Source organism: Zalophus californianus, chromosome 1 (genome assembly GCF_009762305.2).
Source record: "Zalophus californianus isolate mZalCal1 chromosome 1, mZalCal1.pri.v2, whole genome shotgun sequence".
Lineage (NCBI taxonomy): Eukaryota > Metazoa > Chordata > Mammalia > Carnivora > Otariidae > Zalophus > Zalophus californianus.
The window spans coordinates 532,969-556,186 of record NC_045595.1 but is presented as its reverse complement, the minus strand read 5'-3'; the positions used below and the strand labels follow the sequence as shown (position 1 = coordinate 556,186).

Genomic DNA, 23,218 nt, shown 5'->3' with positions numbered 1-23,218 from the left:
CCCCGCTCAGGTCCTGACCTTCTTCAAGTTCCTTCTTCACCCCACACTGCATTTACCCTGCACTCACCTGCCGGCCCTGGGCCTCAGCTCCTCCAAGGCAGCCCTGAGGACCTGCTGGAGAATGGCCTGCCGCCCCACCCCAGGGCCCCAGGGCCCCCCACTGGGACCCAAGCCAAACCCTTCCCGCGAGCGGACTCCCAACTCCACCAGCAGTTTCTTCCTTAAAAAGAGGTTTTTATTGCCTTTGGTCCACAGTCAACATTTCACATTATCTCTTGGTCCCAGGGCTCCTGGATGGGGGCCAGTCCCGGGGGAGGACCTCTGGGTGGGGGTCCCTGTGCAGTACTTGGCAGAGGAATGGGGACAAGTACAGGAAGGTGGGGGGGTGGCTCTGCCTCAACCACTCAGAACTCTGTTGTCCTACCTCAGTTTCTCCACTAGCCCCCGGGGCGAGCCACAGGTGAGTCCAAGAGGGCCAGAGAAATCCAGTTCCTCACAAGACCTCAAATATTTCGGACTATGACCTGGCCCTCTCCCAGGGGGCCTCCTTCCTTCCCAGCACCCCCTTCCACCATCCCCCCACTGCCTTGCAAAAAAAAAAAAAAAAAAGTCTTCTTTCATTAAAACTGCTTGAAACTTCCGTGGGTACAGAAACCACAAACTGATCAGCAGAGAAAAGGGAAGAGAAGGAGAGGCAACCGGAAACCATTCAGGGTTGGTCCCCTCCCTGCCCCAGTTTCTTCCCCCAAACCACTACAGCTCAGCCCAAAGCCTGCTGGGAAACCGGTGGCCCGCGTGAGCCCCCACACCGTGCAGATCTGCATGTGCTTCACCCCTTCCCCACAAGCCCTCAGCTGGTAGCGCTCAGACAAGGAGAAAAACAAGCCGAAAACAGAAGAACCCCAAAACCACACGGAGCGATGTGGGGAGACACCCTGCACGGGCACCTCAGTAGTCGGCCTCCTCCTGGTGGCGGTAGGGGGTGTACTCCGGGGCCTCCCCGGGGCCTGGGCAGTCACCTGCAGCCGCAGAAGCCCCATCGGCCACGGGGCCTTGGGGGCAGTACTTGGGGTCATAGATCTGCCGGCCTAAGCCAAAGACCTGGCCGCTCTGGTTGGCGCCCTGCGTGTAACCCATCTGCAGGGACATGGAAGAGTTGTCACACTTGTCGGTCCCCAGCTTGGTGTCGTAGATGTGCCGCCGGGTCCCCGGAGCCGTCATGCCCACCTGGACAGGGAGGAGAGCGCTTCAGGGCTGGAAGAAGATGCGGGGAGGGAGGCCCCGGGAGCCCCCGCCCCCAATTCCCCCACCATCCCCAGCTGTCTCTGCCCTCAGCAGCAGCTCCAATGGGGTCCTTCTCCACCCCGCTTGGACGCCCTCTCTGTTCTGCCTCTCTGCTGAGTTGATCCCCACGACCAGTGACCCCCTCCCTGGGAACCAGGGGCGTCTGGGTCCAGCTCTCCCTGCCAGCCAGGAAGCTCCCCAGGTTGGGGCTGAACCCCCCCCGCAAGAACCCGAGAGTTCCAAGACCACCCTACAGACACGTGCAATGTGCAGGAAAAGTGAGAATCACAGGATCTAAAGACACCGGGGTTGAACGGGCCCCTGGGCAATCCTCTGAGGGAGACTGAGGCCCAGAGCCCAGCAGCAACTTCCCTGGGGACACACAGCAAGCTGAGCAGAGCAGAGAAGGCACAGGCCGAGAAGCGGAGAGAAATCCCGGGTGGGATTCTCCGTGGGAGGCAGCCATGGGGACAAGGAGGAGGCCACGGGGTTTGGCGGGGTGGAGAGGTGGGCGGGGACTGGGCGGCCGGAGCGGGGGCCCCACCTGGCTAGCACACTTGTTGGTGCCCATCTGGAGGCTGATGGTGGAGTGGTCCATGGGGGGCAGGATATGATTCTTGGGGTCGTACAGATGCCTTCTTGTGCCATACGCCGTCATGCCCGACTGACTGGCACATTTGTTGGTGCCCATCTGCAGGGCGGTGGGCAGGAGAGGTCAGCTGTCCCCCCCGGCCCAGGCCTCTAGATCCAGCCCCGAACTTGAGGGGGCACGGAGCTGGACAGGGCCTGGGTCCCACCGGCAGCCCCCACCCCACCATGGCGGGCACGGGGCTGGAGGCCGTGGGCGCCCACCTGGAGCCCAATGACGCACTGGCCCGCCTTCATGGTGGCGTCATCAAAGTTGCGTTCCTGCTTTTCTGAGTATTTGACGCCAATGTCCACGCCACTCTGCAGCCCCTTTGTCTTGGCCTGGAGGGGAGGGGTGCTGGGAGTATCACAGAGGGGCAGCCGGGGCCCTGAAACAGGCCCAGACCCGTGCCACCCTGGGGATCGGGCTCCAGCCGCCCCCGACCCACCTGGCACCCAGCCGTCTCGCCCCAGGGCACAGCTCGGGACAGGAATTCTGGGAGGCGTCCTCACCAGCCACCCTCTGCCTCCTTCCATCACCCCAACCCTCCAGCAACCCACCTGCTTGCCCGACACCTGCCCCTGCCCCTCGCCCCTCGCCGGTCTCCCCGCCTCCATTCCCCACGTGGAGGCCCCAGGGTGCTCCTGAAATGCCATTCCACACGCAGTTCCCTCCTCTTGAAATGCCGTTCCAACCCTGCCCGGTCACTAGACCCCACACATGGCCCGATTCCCCCTTCTTCAGGCTGCTTCTCACAATTTAGAACTTACTTATCATCTATAAGGAAGGGACTGAAGATCGAACCCTAGTGTCTACTCAGGTCTCTGGGGGATGTTGGTGTGTCTGCTGAGGCTCGCGGATTCTGACAAACAGCCCCACTCTGGCACGGGGCGCTGGTGTCAGGGAGGCTGCCTGTCGCCACTGAACCCCAAGGGGCAGGAGGGAATCCGGGGCATCTGTTAGTCCACATGGACCTCAGGGCGGGGCCCCGGGCAGGTCGCTGCCTCTCTCTGGGCCTCACCTTCCCGGCCAGGGCGAGAAGAGACACCTGCACCTGCGTCATGTTCCCGCTCTCAAACAGGTCGTTGGCCTCGAACAGGTCCACAGGGTTCATGCCGTAGCTGACCATGGCCTTGATGAAGGTGGACAGGTTTTCCAGCTGGGCGGAGGGAGGCAGGGGACGGACCGTGAGGCGACCCTGGCCTGCCCACCTGCCGGGTGGAGGAGGTCCCGGCGCCCCCTCCTCGTGCTGCCCCCAGCCCCTCACCTGGTGCCAGTTCTGCATGGAGCGGTTGATCTTGGGGACGGAGCCTGGCTGCAGCTTATTCATGAGTCTGGGGGGGGACACACGGGGAACCTGCGTTACTGTAGGGGAACCTCAGAGACCCGAGACACCACTTCCAGTCCTGGCCACACCCATGCCTCCCCAAGCAGCCTCGCTGCCTCTCCTAGGCCTCAGTTTCCCCTCCTGGGATGCATGCTTCAGCGGCAAGGAAGCAGAAGCCCAGGAGTGACGGGGGCCGGTGTCAGCGCCACGGCTGGTGGGGGTGAATCCGGGAACTCCCAGTCCGCAGGGAAGCGCAGAGGCGCTCCCGCTGCAGGGAGGACGGAAGGTAAGGATGTTCGTTCTCAGTAACACAAGGAAACAAAAGACAAGACCCGAGACCCGTCGCGGGGAGAGTGGACAGGCTTCCTGCAGTAGGTGGAGCGTGACCGCGGGGCGGGCCGGGCACCCAGCAGCGGCCAGCACACGCACTCACGTGCACAGGATAACTCCGTCTTTCAGACCCTTCTGGAAGTCGGGCCCGATGGAGAGGCCTGTGAGTCCCTCGATCCAGCTGCGGAGCTCTGCCTCCTTCTGGGGGTCGTACTTGGACAGGAGCTGGAGGGGCAGAGGCACGGGGAGGGGGTGAGCCCAGGGCCGCCGCCCGCGGCAGCTCCAAGGCAAGCAGAGACCCCCACGGACAGCCCTCCCCTTCGCCATCAGCAGCACGGGCATTCACAGGCGCAGACACCCCCGGCCAGCCACACTCCGGCTCTGGGCGACTTGCGGCGGCGCCAACCCGCGAGGGACCTGCCCCCGCGGCCGCCCAGCCCTGTGCGCTCCCTGCACCAGAGAAATTGCCTCTTCTCTGCTGTTTTTATTTATTTATTTATTTTTAAAGATTTTATTTATTTATTCACGAGAGACAGAGGGAGAGAGAGAAAGAGAGAGAGAGGGAGAGAGAGAGAGAGAGAAGCAGGCGCCCGCTGAGCAGGGAGCCCGATGCAGGGCTCGATCCCAGGACCCTGGGATCATGACCTGAGCCGAAGGCAGACGCTTAACCATCTGAGCCACCCAGGCGCCCTTCTCTGCTGTTTTTAAATGGTTGTGAGATGCACATGACGTTTATCATTTTTACCATTTTAAAGTGAACAGTTCAGTGGTTTTTAATACACTCACAATGTTGTGCAACTATCACCTCATTCTAGTTCCAGAACATTCCATCACCCCAAAAGAAACCCTGTTCCCATCAGCCGTCACTCCCCGTCCCTCTCCCCAGGCCCTGTCACCTCTAACCCCCTTCCCATCTGTGGATGAGACTGTTCTGGACGTGTCACCCACGTGGCCTCACACCCCACGTGGCCTTCTGTGTCTGGTTCCCTCCCTGAGCGTCGTGGGCTTGGGGTCCGTCCCCGGGGCCGCACACATCGACACCTCACCCCTGTTCGAGGCAGAGGGACGTTCCCGTGTGTGGATGGACACATTGTGTTTATCTGTTCATCCATGGATGGACATTTGGGTTGTTTCTACCTTTCGGCTCTTGTGAATAATACTGCTATGATTACCCATGTACAAGTTTTCACTTCTTGTGGGTACATATCTAGGAGTGGAATCACTGGGTCACGTGGTAACTACATGTTTAACATACCGAGGAACCACCAAACCTTTCTCTGTTCCTTGAACTGACCATACCAGTTACTGCCACAGGGCCTTTGCACAAGCTGTCACTTCTGACTCAGATGTTCACATGGCTGGGTCCCTCCCATCAATCCACTCACCAGTCCAGCTTGAAGGTCATGTCCTTGGAGAGGGCTTTCCTGACTACCCCGGCTGTGAAGCTCGCCTCATACCCCTGTCTCCCCCACCCTGCCTTATTTTCCTTCTAGCTTTTATCTTTATACAATATGCCTCCTTGCTTATGATCCACCCCTCGAACTTTGCCGCCCAGCTCAGTGCTGTCTCCACAGTCCCAGGATAGTGGGATAAAAATGCTCATGGTCCCCCATCAGGGCACACCATTACCCACAAACACGTACACACACCCTGTTCCCAATGGCAGCATCTCAGGGCACCAAAGGCAAAGAAAGCCAGGGGCCCAGGGAAGCCCCAGTAAGTCAGGCAGTCCCAGGCCAGTGTGTGGTGTGAGCAGACACGGTCAGCCCCAGGGCGGCTCCTGGGGAGGGGAGGTAAGAAGCTGAGTCCAGTCCCCGTTCAGCTGCAGACTGTCCAGTTCAGTGGGCTTTTTGCTCTAGACCCACATCGATCCTTGCCCTGGACACTTTCCCTTCCTGTCCTTCTGCCCTCACCAGGGGACCGGGACCCCACAGCCACCCTCTGTAGACCCAATTCCTACTCTCAGCTCTGCTCCCAGCTCCCTATGGCCATGGACACAGTTCTCTCCCTGTGCCTCAGTTTCCCTATCTATGTCTGCAATTGTTTGCACAAGGGCCTCCTGAAGCAGGCCCCACCTCTTGGTTCCTACATATAAACACCCCCCCCCCCCCGCCCCCGGCCCCGGGATCAGGACTGGGCTGACCTGAGTGCAGTAGAGACAAAGGCAGGGAGGCTGGCCTGCAAACTTGATCCTCCCCTGCCCCCCAGCCCCCCCCCACCCCCCACCCCGCCTCCGTCTCCATCTCCTGGTTCCCACAGCCCCGCAGCCCTGCAGCCCTGCCCTGAAGAATGACAAGCTGAGCTTGAGGCAGGCCGGCTCGTCCAGACACCTGGCATACCTGCCCAGCTGGGCCGGGTCCCTGATGGCTCCTGGGGGCCGGGGTCCTGGGCAGAGGCGCCTGGCCAGCCCCGCCTGCAGCAGCCGCCTGCACCCCCCACCCCTGCTGCCCAGCCGGCCTTCAGCACATTCCTCCTCACCGCAAACTGCCAGGAATGCAGCTGCTGCATCCCTGCTAAATCGGGACCAGCTGTTCCCAGAGGTCTAGACCCCCCAGCCGGCCGGAAATCCAGTGACTGCTCAGGGACACGGTGGACAACAGCCTGCCTTCATGCCAACCAGCCTGCGGCAAACTGAGGCACACGGGGCCAGGCAGCGGTCTCCAGAGGTCTTAACGTCCTCTTGAGTAGCTGGTCAAGTGGGCAGGGCGTGGGTTTCAAGGCACAGGAAGCTGGTTTCCAATCCTGGTGCGGCCCGAGTGACCGTGACAAGCTAGCCACCGCCCTGCCCATTCTCCAGGCCTGCAGACTGAGGGCTGGTCACAGGGAGCCTTCTGACCTCATCCCAGACAGAGCAGGTCTCAGCAGGCCCCATCCCACTCCGTCTGCGGAAGCTGCCTGCACACTGGCCAGGGTGCCACCCACTTCCTGCCGCCCCAGGGGAGATGCAGGGGGCTGCCCACCAGGGCCAGTGGCCACCAGGCGCTGGAGGCAGCGGGTCTCGGTTCGAGTCCTGACTCTGCCGCTCGCAAGCTGTGTGATTCTGGGCAGCTGGTGTGACCTCTCTGGGCCCCACGTACAAACCCACGGGGCTCTTAAACGTCTTTGGCGTTGAGCAGGGCAGCCCGGGAGCACCTACATCGGTGTCAGTGTGTGAACGTTCCCCCCATGCCTTTATTGCTGGAGTGGAAAAGAGCATGTTTAAGGAAGGTTCTGGAGCCTTAGTTCCCCAAGCCTCAGCCTCCTTCTGTCTAAGGAGCTGGAGGGAGGCTCCTGGGAGCTCACAGAGGCCATGCAGTCTCCCTCGGATCCGCGATCCCCGGGTGCCTGTGGGGCAGGTGCCCGTGTGGGGCTGGCAGGGCTCTGCCTTCCACATGCCCAGGCAGGCTCCCGGGGGCTGCTGGCTGTGGGGCTACATTCCCAGGTGCCCCAAGAGAGGGTGGGCAGGGATGACAAACTGCCCTCCGGCTGGAACGGCCTTGAGTGACGGGCCTAAGACAACTCCCTGGGTCTGGGAGCACCCCCTGCTCCCCCTTCCCTAGGATGGACCCTGCTGTGTGACCCTCCACAAGCATCTGCCCCTCTCTGAGCCAGATCAACAAGTGCTTTCTCAAAGTGTCTCCCCCAGCCCCCATCCCGTGTTTCTAAGTTACAAACCTCACACCTTTTAGGATTACATTCAGGGGGCCCCAGGCATCCTGTAGACCCCCTTTGCTATCGCTTTAACTTTGTCAGATGGGGACAAAGAGAAGTTACCAGGGAGCAGCTGGGCAGCCCCCTCCGCGCTAACTTCCCCCTTGGTGACGCTCCCCAGCCCAGGTGTTAGAGGTGGGGAAATTCCTGTGGGGGGGCCACACCCTTTCAAAACAGGGCAGGAAGGGCCCCACTCCTTTCCCCTCCTGAAGCTTATGTGGCCAGGGAGCGAGGAGGGGCGGCTGGGGTCCCCGCAGACCCTCTGGGCATTCTCAAGTCCTCGCGGCGCTGGAGGGGCCCGGGCTGTGGGGCTGAGAGTGGGGGGGGGGCGGGCGGGGTTCCGATGGGGGAGGGCTGGAGGAAGGGGTTAGGCCCAACCGCCCCTAGGTGTTGGGGGGCGGTGCGGGGCCACAGAACTCACCGCTCCCCCGGGGTTGAGGGAGCCTCGGCGACGACGCCCGCGGCACAGCGGACCTTAGGGGCAGGAGGGCCATTCTCCTCCCGGGTCTCAGAGCCCACCGCCCGCCACGCGCTGGGGGAGCCGGGCGGGGGTCCCGGCCCTGCGCACGGCGCGGCGTGCGACGGCCTCGGCCGGCGGGCTCGGGGGGCGCGCCCCTCACTCACCCGGTTCTTGACCTCGGCCGACAGCCCGTACGAGGGCCCCTTGTTGAACTGCGTGGAGCTCATGGCTGGCGGGGCGGCGAGACGGGCCGGGCCGGGACGCGACGGGCCGCGACGGGCGCGCCGGCGGGGGACGCGCGGGCCTGGCCGCCACGCCCCCGCCGCTGATTGGCCCCCGGCGCTCGTGTCCTTATAAGGCCGGGACGCGCCGGATTCCTGCGGCCCTCACTTCCGGAGCCCCCTCGCCGCCCCCGACCCCCGCGCCGGCGGGGCAGCCACCGTCGGCCCCGCGGAACGGCCGGGCCGCGGAGGTGCGGAGACCGCCCGAACAAGGCCGTCCTGTCCTCTCCCTGCTGGGAGACCCTCGGCGGCCCTGTCACCCTTTCCGCACCCTTCGGCCCGGTTATTTGGGGCGGGACTCTCATCCCCCTGGGGCACGAATGAGGACTCCTCTCTGTCGCACAGAGGCGCCTCCCGCTCTACCCCCTTCCTGGGAACTCCCACAGCTGGGTGGTGGACAAGGGAACTAGGGCAGGCTCCTCAAAGGAGGGGCCTTTGGAGCTGGGGCTTTGATGGATGAGTAGGAGTTTGCCAGCCCAAAAGGGATGGTGTTCCCGGCAGAGCAAAAGGTGCAAAACCCTGAAGAGACCGTCAGTGGTTGAAAGCATGTAGAGGTCAATCAGATAGGTTGGGGAAGGGGGGTTGGAATGAGAAGGGGCTTTGAATTTCCCACTGAGTAATGATAGGCAATGCGGAGGGAGCAGAACAGAGACTTGAGGTCAGGAGATGTCCTGGGGGGTAGAGCTGAGGCTGTTGAGTTCTCCAGGCCAGGCACACACTTGGTGCTCAACACGTGGTGTGTGCTTGTACAGATACATCAACCAATCAATCAATGGCAGAATAAATGAATTTACTTGTTCAGTAATTCATTCATTCATCCGCTGACACAACTACTCATTGCTCAAATGCTCCCTGACATGGCTTCTGGGCTATTCCCTTGCTAGGAGATGCTGGCTCGCAGGAGACCTTAGGTCCGTCCCTGCCCATTACTGGAAAGACAGAGCTGGGCACAGACTCCTACCCCTGCCCCATGTGAGCAAGTATGGGACAGAAAGAAGAGTCTGAAAGAGGGGTGGCAGAAACTGGAGGGGGAGTGGGGGCTCCAGGAGAGGTGTCAAGGAAAGCTGCATGTAAGAGGGGACATGGGAGATGGGGTTTTAAAGCATGAGTAGGAGTTTGACACATTTGACAAGCAGCTCATTGGGCTCAGTGAGGGCTCAGAGATGACTCACCCCTGCCCTTTCCATGGGAAAGCACACCTCCCTGGTTCCCCAACCCCTGGATATCTGTTACCTCTCCACCTCTCATTCTCCCATTCCATCTATCCGAAGATCCTTTCTCCAGGGTTCAAGTCCTAGCCGGTGGTCTTGGGTGAGTCCCTTGGGTCTCAGTTTCCTTGTCTGTAAAAAGGGGGAACCGGCACACAGCGGGGAGTCAACAATGAGACAGTGCGGCTCTGAGGGTGGGGAGAGTGCAGTTTGTTGGTATCTAGGTGGGGAGCTGTGAGGGTGGTAGGATCCTGGAGCAGGGGCAGGGGGGTCAGGTAGACGCCTTGTGGGTCCTGCTGGGGTATGGGAGTCAGTGGGACCCACGGCGCGGTGGAGAATGGCATCGGGAAGGGTGCTCAAGCCTGTCCCCTGGCCCCCACCCTAGCCTATGGTGGTCAGTGGCTGCCAGCAACATGCCCATGGTTCTCCTTGCCATGCCCAGCCTCTGGCGCTTGGCCAAGGAGCCGCCAATGACTCTAGGGACACCATCTGCACTGGGAGGCCCTGGGATAGAGAAGTTGGACGTGACACCTGCCCGTGCCCACTCAGGCAAGCATGTTCGCAGGGGCAGTGGCTGCCGGTGTTCTGAGGCGCGGGACCCCCAAACCTCCTAGTGTGCTGTCCGTCAAGGACAAGGGGGGCCAGCCGGCAGCTCTGCAGCCTCACCACCCCCGCCCAGTCGAGCCCTCCAAGTGTGGTTGGGGCGCCGGAGGAGGCCCAGGCTTCCCTTCATAGATTTTAATTAATCCTGGCTTAAAATTAAATTCAGATTTTGCAAAACATCTGAGCACATTTGGAACAACTTGGGGATGTGTGTTTTCCTGTTCAGTGTAAGTTTTACACAATCTAGCTATGGATGAATATTTCCAGAGACACGAGCGTGGGGACTGAGGTGTGCGGGGCGTGGGGAGCGCGCCCCCCCCGATTTGGAAGACCTCATGCAGAAGAAGGTATAAATTGGTACCTTGTTAACTTTTCATACACATTACTAAAACTGTTCTCTCTTAGTTCTTTCAACATGGCTTAAAACTTAAAATCACATGTGTGGTCAGGCTCATGTTTCTCTTGGCCGACGCTGTTCTGGACCCTGGGCCAAGTCCAGATTCCAGGTTTGGTTTGGTTTGGTTTTTTGGGGGATGGCTCTTGAGCTAACAATTTTGGGGGGGTACATTTTTAAGTGGTTGAAAAGAATCCTCTTCTGCAGCATGTGGAAATCCTACAATATTAAAGTGTCAGCTTCGAGACACAGTTTTACTGCCACCCCGCTGTGCTCGTTCATTTACAGCTGCCTTCGTGCAACCCCGTCCTGAGCGGAGCTCTCTCTGGGCTGCCAGGCTGAGAATACGGGCTTTTGGCCTTTTACAGAAAATAGTTTGCCCACCTGGGTTCTAGACACTCAACCTCCCAGAACCCAAGAAATCCAGACTCAGACATCCCCAAACTCAGAATCCTGGAGCCTGGAAGCTTAGGACATTATAATTTTCGAAACTTCGCCTGAGGACCTCAGATTTATGGGATTACACAATTCTGTATAATCCTTTGGCCTCGGTGCCCCCACTTGCAGCCTGGCTTCAAATCCCAACTCCCCACTGGGCTGTGTGATTTCATGCAGCAAAGACACTTGGCGTCTCCAGGCCTCCTCTCCCCATCTGGAAAGCTCCTTGCAGCCCTTGGGTTTGCTGTCAGCATGAAACGGGTTAATTTGTCAAGCACTTGCAGTACCACAGGGTTATCTAAGATAAGGGTTGTCCAGTCAACACACGTCAGTATCTTAGGAATTCTGGCCTCGTTGGGAACCTGGCAAGGAAGTCTGGGACCCCTGCAGCCGCCCTCTGCCCATAACCCCCAGGGACTCACTCATTCCCCCAGGACTGACCCCTGAGGAGACTGCAGGGGATGTGGAATGATGCCGGCCTCAGGGGGAAGGGGGCGTCGGTCCTCCAGGTACTCTGGGGTGGGACCTCGGTGATGCCTGTGGGGCAGGAGGCCACAGTTGGAGGACCTGGGGTTACAGGGCCCCCCAGAGCCTCAGCCTCAGGTACTGGGTTGGGGGCTGGGCCTGGGGTCCTGGTGGCAAACAATCATCTCAGGACACCTGCAGGCAGAACAAGCCCAATGCAGACAACAACAAAACAGTAACAGTAACAACAGCATCTCAGAGGAGGGAGTGGGGAACCTGTGAAATCAGGTCAGGAGCCTCCCTTGCTCAAAATCGGCCCTGCTCTCCGAGGCCCCTCCCCTGAGATGTCCTCCAGGACCCCTCCCACTGCTGGGTGAACTCCCCACCACACTGGCCTTCTCACCGAGCCCCAGTCCCATCTCAGGGCCTTTGCCCTGGCTGTGCCCTCTGCTGATGCTCCGTCCGCCTGGCTCCTTCTCTGCCCTCCCCCCTGTTGGAGGGGGGCCTCCAAGCTTGGAGGGCCAGCTTCTCGTGAGCCTCCCTGAACCCCCCAATTAACTCTCAACCCGCCCCAGACCGGCTTCCCGCCCCCTGGCCACCAGCACACCTCAGACACCTAGCAGCCGTGCCTACAGCACCCTGGGACACCCAGCCCAGCTTCTCACTTCCCCGACGGTCCCCAGAAGCGTGGGTGTGGTGTGGCATTTGGTCCTACTCTATCGCTTTGGGCTGAGACTTCCAACTCTCCTTGGCCATTTTTCTTTCTTCGTGAGGGTGGCTTTCCAAGGAGGTCAGCAGTCGTCCACTTACTTTGGCGGCCCTGAGTTTCTGCCACACGGCAGGGAGCTCTAGACAGCGCGGCAGCCACAGGGGGCCATTTCAGTGTAAATTATACGCATAAAAATAAATGGCTACATTTCACATGCTGGAGGCCTTGGACCTCGCTGGACAGATGAGCACCTCGCAATGCCACCCCCCCACCCCAAGCGAGGCTGGGTTTAGGCTGGGTTTACCCTCCAGGTCGGAGGGACGTCTGCCTGCCTCTCTGTTGGGAAAGACGATTTTTTCCTCCCTTTGCAGGTAACAAGTGATTTGGGAGTAATCCAATAATTTCAAGAGTGTGCATATATTGAGCTCCATGCCAGGCCCAGCTCTATGTGCAGGGCACTCTATGAAACAGGAAGAGAATGATCTCAGCCTCCCTCCTGGTCGCGGTGGAGTGGGACACCACCTGTGCGGCCATCTTCTGGGTGTGCGGCTCCCAGGATCACAAAACCTGGCGGGTGGATGTGGAAGGTTCTCTCAGCTCCCTGCTCACAGCTGAAAGGTCTCCTCGCTCTCTGACCACCTCCCCCATACCCTGGACTTTCGCGGAGGCCCGGTTCGGCCCGCCTCACAGTGGGATGCTCGCCCTCAGGACCCAGACCACACATCAGTCTCCCTGCGGGTCCTTGAGCTCTGTGCGGGCTCAGGCCCCGGGGCACCCGGAGCCGCCTTCCCCATTCGCAGCAGGCCTGGTGTCCACTGTCTTTGGCCAGGGCAGCCGCTCAGGCGCCCTCATTCCGTGCTTCCAGCCTCCCCCTCCGCCTGTCCTTCCACACTTCCCGTTGCCGCAGGGAGCGTGGCCTGGAAGCACCGGGCATACGGCAGGCACTCAGTGAATGTTCACCCGTTATTTCTTCGGCGGTTGAGCCGCCTTTGGAGGATGGCAGAAGGAGGGAGCACGTGGAGTGTGCTGGGCCGCGCGCTGCCCGGCGGGCGGGCGGGGGCGTGGGCAGGCACACGTCTGAGCCCAGCCGCAGTCAGGAGGACCGCAGGCCTGCGGGTCCAAGAACGCCTGCCTGAGCCGCCGGGACGGTCCAGGGACCAGGTCCGCCCTGTTCGGGGTCCCGCATTGTCCACGCTCTCGTCCCCTCGCGGACGAGGCTTGCGCGGGTGGCAGGTGGCAGATGCTCACCGGAGCCGCGCCCAGCCCCGAGTCCGCAGGTCGGGAGGAGGGCGACGGCAGGGGAGCCTCCTGAGCGACCCAGTTCACGGAGGGAGCACCCCGCCCTTGCCGGGAGGGCGAGAGCGAAGCGCGGAGCGTGGCACAGCCCTCACACCGTCCTTTCCCCGCGCGCAGGCAGGAGGCGCTCTCTGGGCGTTGGCGGCCACCCACCGTCGCGTTGAGCGGCGCTCTGAAGCAAAATATGGAACGCTTCACGAATTTGCGTGTCATCCTTGCGCAGGGGCCATGCTAATCTTCTCTGTATCGTTCCAATTTTAGTATATGTGCTGCCGAAGCGAGCACGCCGTTGAGGTTCCGTACAGGGCTATTTAAAGTTCAAAACCAAAATCACTTTACAGTTAGGCCACGTTGGTGCAACTGCACTCTCCATGCTCTTCCTAAGGTTCCGTGTCAATGACTATCTCCTACCGTCACGCTTGCCTTGAGTGTCTCTAATCACACTAAAACCCTAGATGTTGACTAATTTAATCGCAAGTGCGGCTTCGCAACCGCGAAGGCTTGTGGGGGATGATATGCAAAAGAGCCCCGGACGAGACGCAGCCTCGCCCCTAGCCTGGGGAGAGGGCGGGGCCGCTTTGGGCTGGCCGCCGCCATCCCAGCGTTCCCCGCGAGCGCAGGGGAGCCGCTCTTGCCGCCGCGGCGACTCGCTGGCGTCAGCAGGCCGCGGAGGCGGAAGATGGCGGCGGCGGCGGCGGCGGCCGGGCGTCGGTGAGCAGCGCGGCCGCGGCGAGAACGGCCGATGGCGGCCGGGAGGCGCCCCCGGGGAACCGCGGGCCGCTAGGGCGCGACGGTGGGCGGCATGTCGGAGCACGCGGCGCCCGGGGCCCCCGGGCCCGGACCCGGGCCCAACGGCGGCGGCGGCGGCGGCCCGGTCCCCGCGCGCGGGCCTCGCACCCCCAACCTCAATCCCAACCCTCTCATCAACGTGCGCGACCGGCTCTTCCACGCGCTCTTCTTCAAGATGGCTGTCACCTATTCGCGGCTGTTCCCACCGGCCTTCCGCCGTCTCTTCGAGTTCTTCGTGCTGCTCAAGGTGACCGAGGCCCCGACCCCTGACTCCTGACCCTTGACCCCAGCGGCCGGACCCCCCTCCCAGGTCTGCGACCTGTGACCCCGCCCCCGCCGGGGCGGCGAACCCCTGTCCTCCAGGTCCCTCAATCTTGCCGTTGGTGGCTCCTGGTCCCGACTCCAGAAGCTCACTCGCCGCCGCCCCCAGGCTGCGCCCCTGGCCTCCGCCTCTCCCGGGTCCCTCACCTCTGGAGGCTGGAGCCCGGGAGCCCGGCTCAGACCTGCCAGAGGGTCTCCTCCCAGCCCCGCGACCCCGGGCCGTGCTGCCTGGGGTCCTCAGTCCTGGCCCAGACCCACCCCCAGTCCTGGGCTCCCCCAAATCCCGGGAATTCCAGACTCCCCTCTCCGCTCTCCCCTGCCCAGGACACACCCCATGCCCACTTTACTGCGCTGGCAGCCACTCCCCGTTTCTGTCTTTACCTGCTCCTTTCTTTTCTTGGGGCTCTCCCCGCCCTTAGGATCTCCCACCCGCCCCCTCCACTTAGCCTCTCAGGGGAATGTGACCTGGCTGAGGACACCTCGCCAGGGTTAGTGTCAAAGTTAGAGCCTGCTCTGCTGCCCTGGCAAGGGGCCTTGTGCGAACCCACGGGTGGCACAGAAGTGTCAGCCCAGACCACAGCTCAGGGAGGACTGGCCCTGGTCTAGGTTCTTCTAAGAAGGGGTCTCCGACGATCGCTGCAGCTCTTGGGGAAGGTTCTGGGTTCCTGAGCAGAGTGGTGGTCCAGGTCGGGCAGATGGCCTTTTGCTTCCCATCAGAGTGCTCCCACGCTAGGGCTGGAGATGCTAAGATCACCAAGTGAGCTTTGGGCGCCTCGTCTGCAGAGAGGGGGTTGATGCTGGCATTCGAGGCGCCGGGGCTGCTGGCCAGAGCAGGTTGGTCAGGAGCCGGAGGCACTTTGGGGTTTGGTGGAAGGAGTGCGGACTTGGTTGTTGGATCTGGCCTGCCACAGTCTACGGGAAACGCACTGGTCCCTTGTCTGCAGGACTGCCTGATGCTGCGCAGAGCGAGCCTTCCTGCTCCTCCCTCCCCACAGCCCCCCAGAGCATCACGGGTTCCCTGTGGGGGATTCCTGAATTGGGCTTCCTTTATTGGGCTCCTGGGTGTGTGGACAGAAGTCCGTGTGTGGGCATGATTTCCTGGGTAGAGGAAGCACTGCCTTCCTCAGATGGTGAGAGGGGGTCAGCCTCTGCTGAGAGCAGGTCCTGGTTGCCTCAGTTCTGACCCGCCACTTCCTGACTTGGGAGCAGATGGTGTGTTTGGGCCAGCCTGGCACACAGATGACCCTGGCGTAGGTCGTCAAGTGTCCTGGGAGGCTCTCAGACTCCTGAGCTCTCCTCTTTGGACCAGGGTGCTGGGCTGAGTGACCGTGGGCTGACGCCTGGAGACCTCGTGTACCTCGTGAATCTGCCCAACCCCTGGTGTCTTGTTTCGCTCATCTGCACAGTGAGGCCTGGGCCCGGCTGTTCTGTGAGGCTGCTGCAGGTTCCAGAAGGCTGCTTGTCTTTGCTTCCTGCCTGCCCAGCTTCCGGTGCTCTCACTGCAGAGATGGAGTCCCTTTGTGGACTTGCTCCTGGCTGTCTCTCTCTCTTTTTTTTTTTTTTTTTTAAAGATTTTATTTATTTATTTATTTGACAGAGAGAGAGAGCACAGGTAGGCAGAGAGGCAGGCAGAGGGAGAGGGAGAAGCAGGCTCCCCGCTGAGCAGGGAGCCTGAACGCGGGGCTCGATCCCAGGACTCTGGGATCATGACCTGAGCCGAAGGCAGCCGCTTAACCAACTGAGCCACCCAGGCGCCCCGGCTGTCTCTTCCTGTGGTCCCTGTTCTGCTAAGCTCACGGCTGTGAGGCAGCCCAGCCCCCCCCCCCGACCCCCCACTGGGCCGGCCTGTGGGGGGCAAGAGGCAGTGAGTGGCTGGGGCCCATGTTCCGGCAGCCCTGGGCTTCCGCCTCTGCTGGTTTTCCTGGCATCGAAGCCAGACCAGGACCTCCCGAGTCCTGGAGCAGCGGGCACTAGGTGCCCCAGTCTGTCCAGTTGGACTCTGAACCTTGGGCAGCCACGGAGCAATGCCTGCAGGGTGACGGGGGGGCTCTGATATTCATTGCCTTTGCCACCCCCCCATGAATGGAGGTGACCCTCGGGGTCACTGTGATGTGTGATAGGTGTGTGGAGTGCCCCAGGGTCCTTGCTGTGAACGGGTCCCTGAACACATTGTCCTTGCCACCTCCTGCCTGGTTCTGGACACAGCACTGAGAGGGCAGAACAGGAGGGAGGGGGAGAGTGGGGCATGGGGTGAGACAGTGGCTAGGTGAGGCAAGGTCTGTGTGAGGTCAGGCAGCCTCAGGCCTCAGCAGAGGCAGCCAGAAATGCGGCTGCAAAGGCACTGGCCGGTCAGCAAGGCCAGTGGGGCTGGGTGTGTGGGGTCACGTGGAGTGGCAGAGACTGGGGGGCTGGGGGACCTCCTGCAGGGCCAGCTACTGTCTTGCCTGGGCAGATGTGGGCGTGATAGGTCTTTGGAGGCACCAAAGCTGTGTCTGCCCCCTTGTTCCTAACGGGGAAGCTGAGGCCCAGATTAGGGCAGGCCTTGTCAGGTAGGATAGGGAGCTCCCCGCTTCATCAAGGGCGACAGACCTGAGGCCTTAGGGCAGGAGGAAGATGCTGGTGGGGGACCCCCTCGAGGAGTCCCGGAGAGGGCAGCAGGGTGACCCTGGGGACTTGGGCCACTCTGGGGTCACACATATTGGTGCCACCGGCCCCCCTCGTTTCATGTGCTCTTCCTTGGCAGGACAGGTGGCTTCCCTCCCTTGGGATCCAGCTTCCCCTGTCCAGCGTGTCCTCTGGGTTTAATTGCCAGCACTACCTCTCCGGGCCCTGTGGCCTCTGGTTAGGTTTTCTCATCTGCAAACTGGGGTGGTGGCAGACACGTGTGTCCCCGGGAGAAGTGCCTGGACAGCCCCTGGCGCCGGGCCACACTGCATGTTCAGCCCTTTGTGTGAGATCTTGGTACATCAGGCAGCCAGTCCTTTTGGTCCAGGGCGGGCAGTGTGCTTGGTGCCTGGGCCTGGCAGATGTGGCCAGGAGCTTAGCACAGGCATAGCCGTCTGGTCTCATCCTGCGGCTGCTTTGGGTCCCAGCCCTCCCATCTCCGGCTTGGCAGTCTTGGGGAGAGGGGCTGGGGTCCTGAGGGGCACTGGGTGGGCCGGTCTGTGGGAGGCTCTGCGGGCACGCGGGGCCTCAGCCGGCCGTCCACACTGCCACCCCAGGCAGGGGTTCCAGCTCTGCTTGCAGCTTCAGCGTCTGTCGTCCGTGACTGACCTGAGCGGCACCCTCATCGCTGTCCGGCAGGGGCGCTTATGGCTGCAGGCAAAGGAAGTACAGTTGATGCTGGCCCAAGAGAGGAGGCTTTGGAGCAACACATCTGCAGGGGCGGGGTGGGCTCCCGGCTTCAGGCGGGGCTGGGCCCCGGATTGCGGCAGCATGCTCAGACATGGAGCTGCTGCGTCCCCCTCTGGTCCCAGCCCCTGTGGCCGGGCCAGGATGGGAGTGCACACTCTGCTGCCCAGTCTGCAAGGCAGGCGGTCCACGGCTGGTGCTGGCAGCCCGTGTGCGGCTCCTGGCGTTCCTGCCACTGGCCGTGCGGCCATGGGTTGCAGGCGTGTTGAAGGCTGCACTGGCCCATCTGAGGAAAGGCAGCCCCTGAACACCCACTTTTCCCAGAACAGTGATGGGCGTCACATCGGGCCAGCTGGGCCCTCTTCCCAAGGGTTGGGGCCGTGGGTGATAGGTGGGCGTGTTGCCCAAGACGCAGCATCCAGTCTGGGGGACTGACACTTGGCCAAAGGCCCCATGAGTAACACAACCATCTTGGGGCGCCTGGGTGGCCCAGTTGTTAAACGTCTGCCTTCGGTTCAGGTCATGATCCCAGGGTCCTGGGGTCAAGCCCCCGCATCGGGCTCTCTGCTCAGCGGGAAGCCTGCTTTTCCCGCTTCCACTCCCCCTGCTTGTGTTCCCTCTCTAGCTGTCTCTTTGTCAAATAAACGAATAAAGTCTTAAAAAACAAACAAACAAACAAAAACGCAACCATCAGACAGAGACGTGGGCTTCCGGGGGAGGGGGTGGCCCTTTTGATGCTCCTACTTCAAGGCAGTCAAAAGGTGCTGTTGGTGGGGTGTTGTAGGGCAAAGTCTCACCTGACACCAGCCCTCCTTCCTGCAATGGTAACCAGGGGCCAGGTCACTCTGTTGGGGGGGGGGGCGCCCCGGGCACAGTGGGGGCTGAGCAGCACCCCCCAGCCCCACCCATCCATGCCAGGAGCACGCCCAGTGCCCCCTGGGGGCAGGAGCTCATTTTACAGATGGAGGGGACATGCCTCCAAGAGGCGCAGCACGCTGGCCCTGCCAGCCCAGGAGGGGTACAGAGGGCGCCAGGCCGGGCACGGGAGGCTGTTTGTAGCCGGTGAGGTCAGGGGTGCTCGGAGGACAAGGCAGAGCGTGAGGCTGCTGGGCAGGCCTGAGCCCAGTCTGACCCGTGCCCCGGTGAGGGTCCTGCACGTGGCCGAGAGGGCATCCCCCTCTTCCTCAGGGCTGTCCCGGGACTTGCCGTGGACCCGGGCTTCTCCACTGACCGTCTCCTGCCCGCAGGCGCTCTTCGTGCTCTTCGTCCTGGCCTACATCCACATCGCCTTCTCGCGCTCGCCCATCAACTGCCTGGAGCACGTGCGGGACAAGTGGCCGCGGGAGGGCATCCTGCGCGTGGAGGTCCAGCACAACTCGAGCCGCGCGCCCGTCTTCCTGCAGTTCTGTGATGGCGGCCGCCGCGGCAGCTTCCCTGGCCTGGCTATGGAGCCAGGCAGCCCAGAGCCGGAGGAGGAAGAGGAGGAGAAGCTGACTGTGGACATGTTCGGGAATGCGTCCATCAGGGTGAGCGGGCCAGGCGTGCTGTGCGTGGGGGTGCCTGGTGAGCCGGTGCTTCATCTGTCGCGGGCCGCTGGCTCCCCCTGGCCTGCTCCTGCTGGTGGGGCCCTGGGGGGCGGGGACTGTGCTGGAAGACTCAGGGCCTCGGGCCATTTCCCAGCCCTAGTGGAAAAGGATTGGCCCATGTCTGGGGGCACCAAGGGCAGAGACCGCTGAGGAGGAGGCCTCTGGTGGCATTGGGCCAAGAGCTTGAAGCTGGTCCTAGCTGTCCTAGATGGAACCGCTGCCCGTGGGGTGGGGAATGCCCTGTCACCGGAGACGTGCGGGTGGATGCCGGCACTGGCAGAGGTCAGGTGGGTGTGGGGGGCCCACAGCTGCACGGGAAGGACCTGCTGAAGTAGTGAGAGCCTGGGGTCCTGTGGCTGGTGCAGACCTGGCCAGGCAGTCCTGGCTTCAGGATGCAGACCCTTGCCTAGAGATGGCCACTTAGGGGAGTGTGGTGTTGGGGTGGGGGTCTTTGGGAGGTTACAGGTCAGAGGCCTTCCAGCCCCGGAGGGGGAGGGCATCCCAGCGGAGGCTGCGGGGGGTGGTCACAGCAGCCAGGGGTGGGGTGCATGTCCTTGCAGTCAGCAGAGGAGCTGGGCCTCTGGGCCAGGCTGCTGATGCCCTCCTTCTTGGCACTCCGCAGTTCGAGCTGGACATTGAGCCCAAGGTGTTGAAGCCACCGGGGGCTGCTGAGGCCCCGAATGACAGCCAGGAGCTCCCCTTCCCAGAGACACCCACGAAAGGTACACACCGCGGGCCCCTGGCCGGCTCAGTCAGGGGAGCGGGCGACTCTTGATGTCGGGGTTGTGAATCCGAGACCTGTGTTGGGTGTGGAGATTTCTTTCCTTTCTCTCTCCTTTCTTTCCTTTCTAGGTTTTTATTTCTTTCTTTACTTATTTGAGAGAGCGAGTGAGAACGAACACGCGCACAAGTAGGAGAGGCAGAGGGAGAAAGACAAGCAGACTCCCCACTGAGCGTGGGGCTCAGTCCCAGGACCCCGAGATTGTGACCCAAGTCGGAGCCAGACACTTAGCCGATTAAGCCACCAGGCGCCTTGGGCAGAGAGATTTCTTACAAAATAAAACCTTCTCCCTTCTCTGGGAGCCTCCTCTGTGAGCGGCAGGAGGCAGGCAGGGGTCCTGGGGGCGTGGGTGGTGCCTGCCAGGAGGGGTCACCCAGCCCTCTCAGGGAAGAGGCCTAGAGCGGGGCTCCGAGGCTCACAGGGCTCGTCCCCACAGTGTGGCCGCAGGACGAGTACGTCGTGGAGTACTCCCTGGAGTATGGCTTTCTACGGCTGTCACAGGCCACACGACAGCGGCTCAGCATCCCCGTCATGGTGGTCACCCTGGGTGAGTGGCCCCAGAGCGAGGAGCCAGGCAGTGGGGCTGTCCGGCTCTAGGGGCTCCCGGGAGGGTGCCTGGGGGCGGCCCGGAAGCACTTGGGTCCGAGGTCCTGGGGCCGTGTCCACTCTCCAGCCGCAAGAAGCTTCCTCCCTCCGCGGCATCCTGGGGCATCGGGGTCACAGCATTGCTCGGGTGGGGGCCCTGGCCAGACACTCCGTTGTCTGCCTGCCCGCAGACCCTTCACGAGACCAGTGCTTTGGGGACCGCTTCAGCCGCCTGCTGCTGGCCGAGTTCCTGGGCTACGACGACATTCTCATGTCCAGTGTCAAGGGCCTGGCCGAGAACGAGGAGAACAAGGGTTCGGCGGGCCCCGGCACCAGGTGGGGGCGGGGTGTGGAGCAGTGGCTGGGCAGGTGCTCATGGCCTCCCCCCCTACCTCTGAGCAGGCTTCCTTCGCAACGTGGTGTCCGGAGAGCACTACCGTTTCGTGAGCATGTGGATGGCCCGCACGTCCTACCTGGCCGCCTTCGTCATCATGGTCATCTTCGTGAGTGCCGCGGGGGTGGGCTGGCGGGGCGGGGCGGGGTGGGCACCGGGGCAGCCCCTCCCTGAGCCATCTCCCCGGCCCTCGTTTGCAGACCCTCAGCGTTTCCATGCTGCTCAGATACTCCCACCACCAGATTTTTGTCTTCATTGGTGAGTCTGCCTGCTGGCCGGCCGGGTGGGAGGGGTGGGCTCCGCCCCAGACCCCCACTGCCCCCTGCCCACCCCACCCAGACGCCGGGCACCTCACCTGGTCTGCCCGCCTGCCACTCTCTGCCCGCAGTGGACCTGCTGCAGATGCTGGAGATGAACATGGCCATCGCCTTCCCTGCGGCGCCGCTGCTCACTGTCATCCTGGCCCTCGTAGGTGAGGACTTCTCCCTCCCTCCCTCCCTCCCTCCCACCTCCCTGCCCACCCGCCCGCCCGGCCCAACTGCCCGGCCTCCCCACAGGGATGGAGGCCATCATGTCTGAGTTTTTCAACGACACCACCACGGCCTTCTACATCATCCTCATCGTCTGGCTGGCCGACCAGTACGATGCTATTTGCTGCCACACGAACACCAGCAAGAGGCACTGGCTGCGGTGAGCACCCCGGGTCCACGGGGGGCAGGGTGGGGTCCGCGGGTGGCGCCTCACTGTGCTCCCTGCAGGTTCTTCTATCTGTACCACTTCGCCTTCTACGCCTACCACTACCGCTTCAACGGCCAGTACAGCAGCCTGGCCCTGGTCACCTCCTGGCTCTTCATCCAGGTGAGGGTCTCGCCTCGCTCCCCGGAGGGGCGTCCAGCCTGTGCAGGGTTCCGTGGAGGCCGGGGTCCTGGCTCTGGCTGCTGGCCTGACTCAGCCCTCCCCTGCCCCCCCCCAGCATTCCATGATCTACTTCTTCCACCACTATGAGCTACCCGCCATTCTGCAGCAGATCCGAATCCAGGAGATGCTGCTACAGACCCCACCGCTGGGCCCCGGGGCCCCCACGGCGCTTCCGGATGACCTGAACAACAATGGGGGCGCCCCAGCCGCCACCCCTGACCCTGCTGGCCAGCCCCCCGCCCTGGGCCCCAGTTTGCCGGGCACTAGTGGGGGCCCTGGGCCCGTGGCTGAGGCACCCAGCTCTCTGGTGGCCGCAGCAGCCTCGGTGGCCGCAGCGGCCAGCAGTGACCTGGGCTGGATGGCAGAGACAGCCGCCATGATCACAGACGCCTCCTTCCTGTCTGGCCTCAGTGCCTCCCTCCTGGAACGGCGGCCTGCTGGTCCGCTGAGCCCTGGTGGAGGGCTCCCCCGAGCTCCCCAGGACAGTGCCCCTTCCATCAACTCCCTGGCGCGTGACACAGCGCCCCCAGCTGCCGGGGTGAGTGGGCCCAGCCCCACACCCACAGCCCCAGTGGACCCTCCCCCGGAGGTCGGTTCCTGAGCCTTGGGCAGCTGACCGCCCCATCCCTGGCCATGTAGGCCCACTGGGTATGACCAGGCTGGAGCCCTCGGGTGTCGGGTAGGCTGTCCCGGTGGTTCTTGGGACCGCCCAGCCTGTCTTGGGTGGTGTCATGGTCCATCAGGTTTGCCCAGAGTGGGGCTTCTCTTCCTGTGTGGGGCCTGCCGGAGGCCTGTCCCTGCTACGTTAGTGGTGGGCCCCCCAGCCAGTGAATAGAGGCAGGCCAAAGGGGGGGTGTGTGGGGGCTCCATGGAAGGTTCTGGAAAGGGCTGGTGAACTGTGTGGAGTGAGCTGTCCCTCAGTAGCAGAGCTGGACAGGTCTCTAATAAGGTGAATGCAGGTGGGGGCCGCCCTCGCTGTCCCGGCCTGCTCAGCTGGTGCTCCATCATGCTCAGTGCCTTTTCCACGGCCTCTGACCCCAGGTGTGTGTACCAGGGCCGGGGTCCCGGGAGGGCAGAGTTCATGCCTCGGGCTCGGAGATGAGGTATACAGGCGCCAACATGGAAGGCAGTGGCCGGGTGTGGGGGTCCAGCCCTGCTGGGGTGGGAGTGGGGCAGGGCTGGTGGCCAAACTAAATCACTCGGTGAGGAACGCAGAAGAGCGCTCATTCCATTCTATTTAATTGCAGTGTACAAAATTGTGTTTGTATATAGAATAAACTGTTGACAGCGGCGGGTCAGCGTCTGTGTGCGCAGGCACGGAGGGGCCTCGGTGCCACCTCCTCCCGGGCTTCGGTGCAGGCTGGGGCAGGGGCCCAGGGG

At 62.4% G+C, this 23,218-nt stretch overlaps 2 protein-coding genes and 1 non-coding gene across 3 annotated transcripts; 1 reads left to right on the top strand and 2 right to left on the bottom strand.

Annotated features, from left to right (window-relative positions):
* Positions 1-217: 217 nt before the first annotated feature.
* Positions 218-8,040, bottom strand: CNN2 (calponin 2). The gene is made up of 7 exons (XM_027587582.1): positions 7,884-8,040; positions 3,673-3,794; positions 3,180-3,246; positions 2,934-3,071; positions 2,137-2,253; positions 1,829-1,975; positions 218-1,227 (listed from the first exon to the last, which is right to left on the bottom strand). Exons 1-7 carry the CDS (start codon positions 7,944-7,946, stop codon positions 949-951), a joined length of 933 nt encoding a protein of 310 aa, XP_027443383.1. The 5' UTR covers positions 7,947-8,040; the 3' UTR covers positions 218-948.
* A 5,251-nt stretch (positions 8,041-13,291) lies between these two features.
* On the bottom strand, positions 13,292-13,398 carry LOC113918999. Its single transcript, XR_003518745.1, has one exon. It is a non-coding gene; the product is annotated as a U6 spliceosomal RNA (small nuclear RNA).
* Positions 13,399-13,915: 517 nt separating this feature from the next.
* TMEM259 (transmembrane protein 259) lies at positions 13,916-23,129 on the top strand. The gene is made up of 11 exons (XM_027585196.1): positions 13,916-14,149; positions 18,822-19,100; positions 19,783-19,882; positions 20,378-20,488; positions 20,718-20,840; positions 20,929-21,029; positions 21,121-21,178; positions 21,309-21,392; positions 21,478-21,610; positions 21,679-21,778; positions 21,894-23,129. Exons 1-11 carry the CDS (start codon positions 13,916-13,918, stop codon positions 22,437-22,439), a joined length of 1,869 nt encoding a protein of 622 aa, XP_027440997.1. The 3' UTR covers positions 22,440-23,129.
* Positions 23,130-23,218: the final 89 nt, after the last annotated feature.

Excerpts from the sequence above, each read along its gene's own strand:
- CNN2 (XM_027587582.1), bottom strand. The coding sequence starts at position 7,946 with ATGAGCTCCACGCAGTTCAACAAGGGGCCCTCGTACGGGCTGTCGGCC. Across the intron at positions 2,254-2,933 it reads TTCTCGCCCTGGCCGGGAAG|GCCAAGACAAAGGGGCTGCA; the intron begins GTGAGGCCCAGA and ends CCTCCCCTCCAG. Across the intron at positions 1,228-1,828 it reads CCAACAAGTGTGCTAGCCAG|GTGGGCATGACGGCTCCGGG; the intron begins GTGGGGCCCCCG and ends CTCCCTGTCCAG.
- TMEM259 (XM_027585196.1), top strand. The coding sequence starts at position 13,916 with ATGTCGGAGCACGCGGCGCCCGGGGCCCCCGGGCCCGGACCCGGGCCC. Across the intron at positions 20,489-20,717 it reads CGTCATGGTGGTCACCCTGG|ACCCTTCACGAGACCAGTGC; the intron begins GTGAGTGGCCCC and ends GCCTGCCCGCAG. Across the intron at positions 21,030-21,120 it reads TCGTCATCATGGTCATCTTC|ACCCTCAGCGTTTCCATGCT; the intron begins GTGAGTGCCGCG and ends CCTCGTTTGCAG.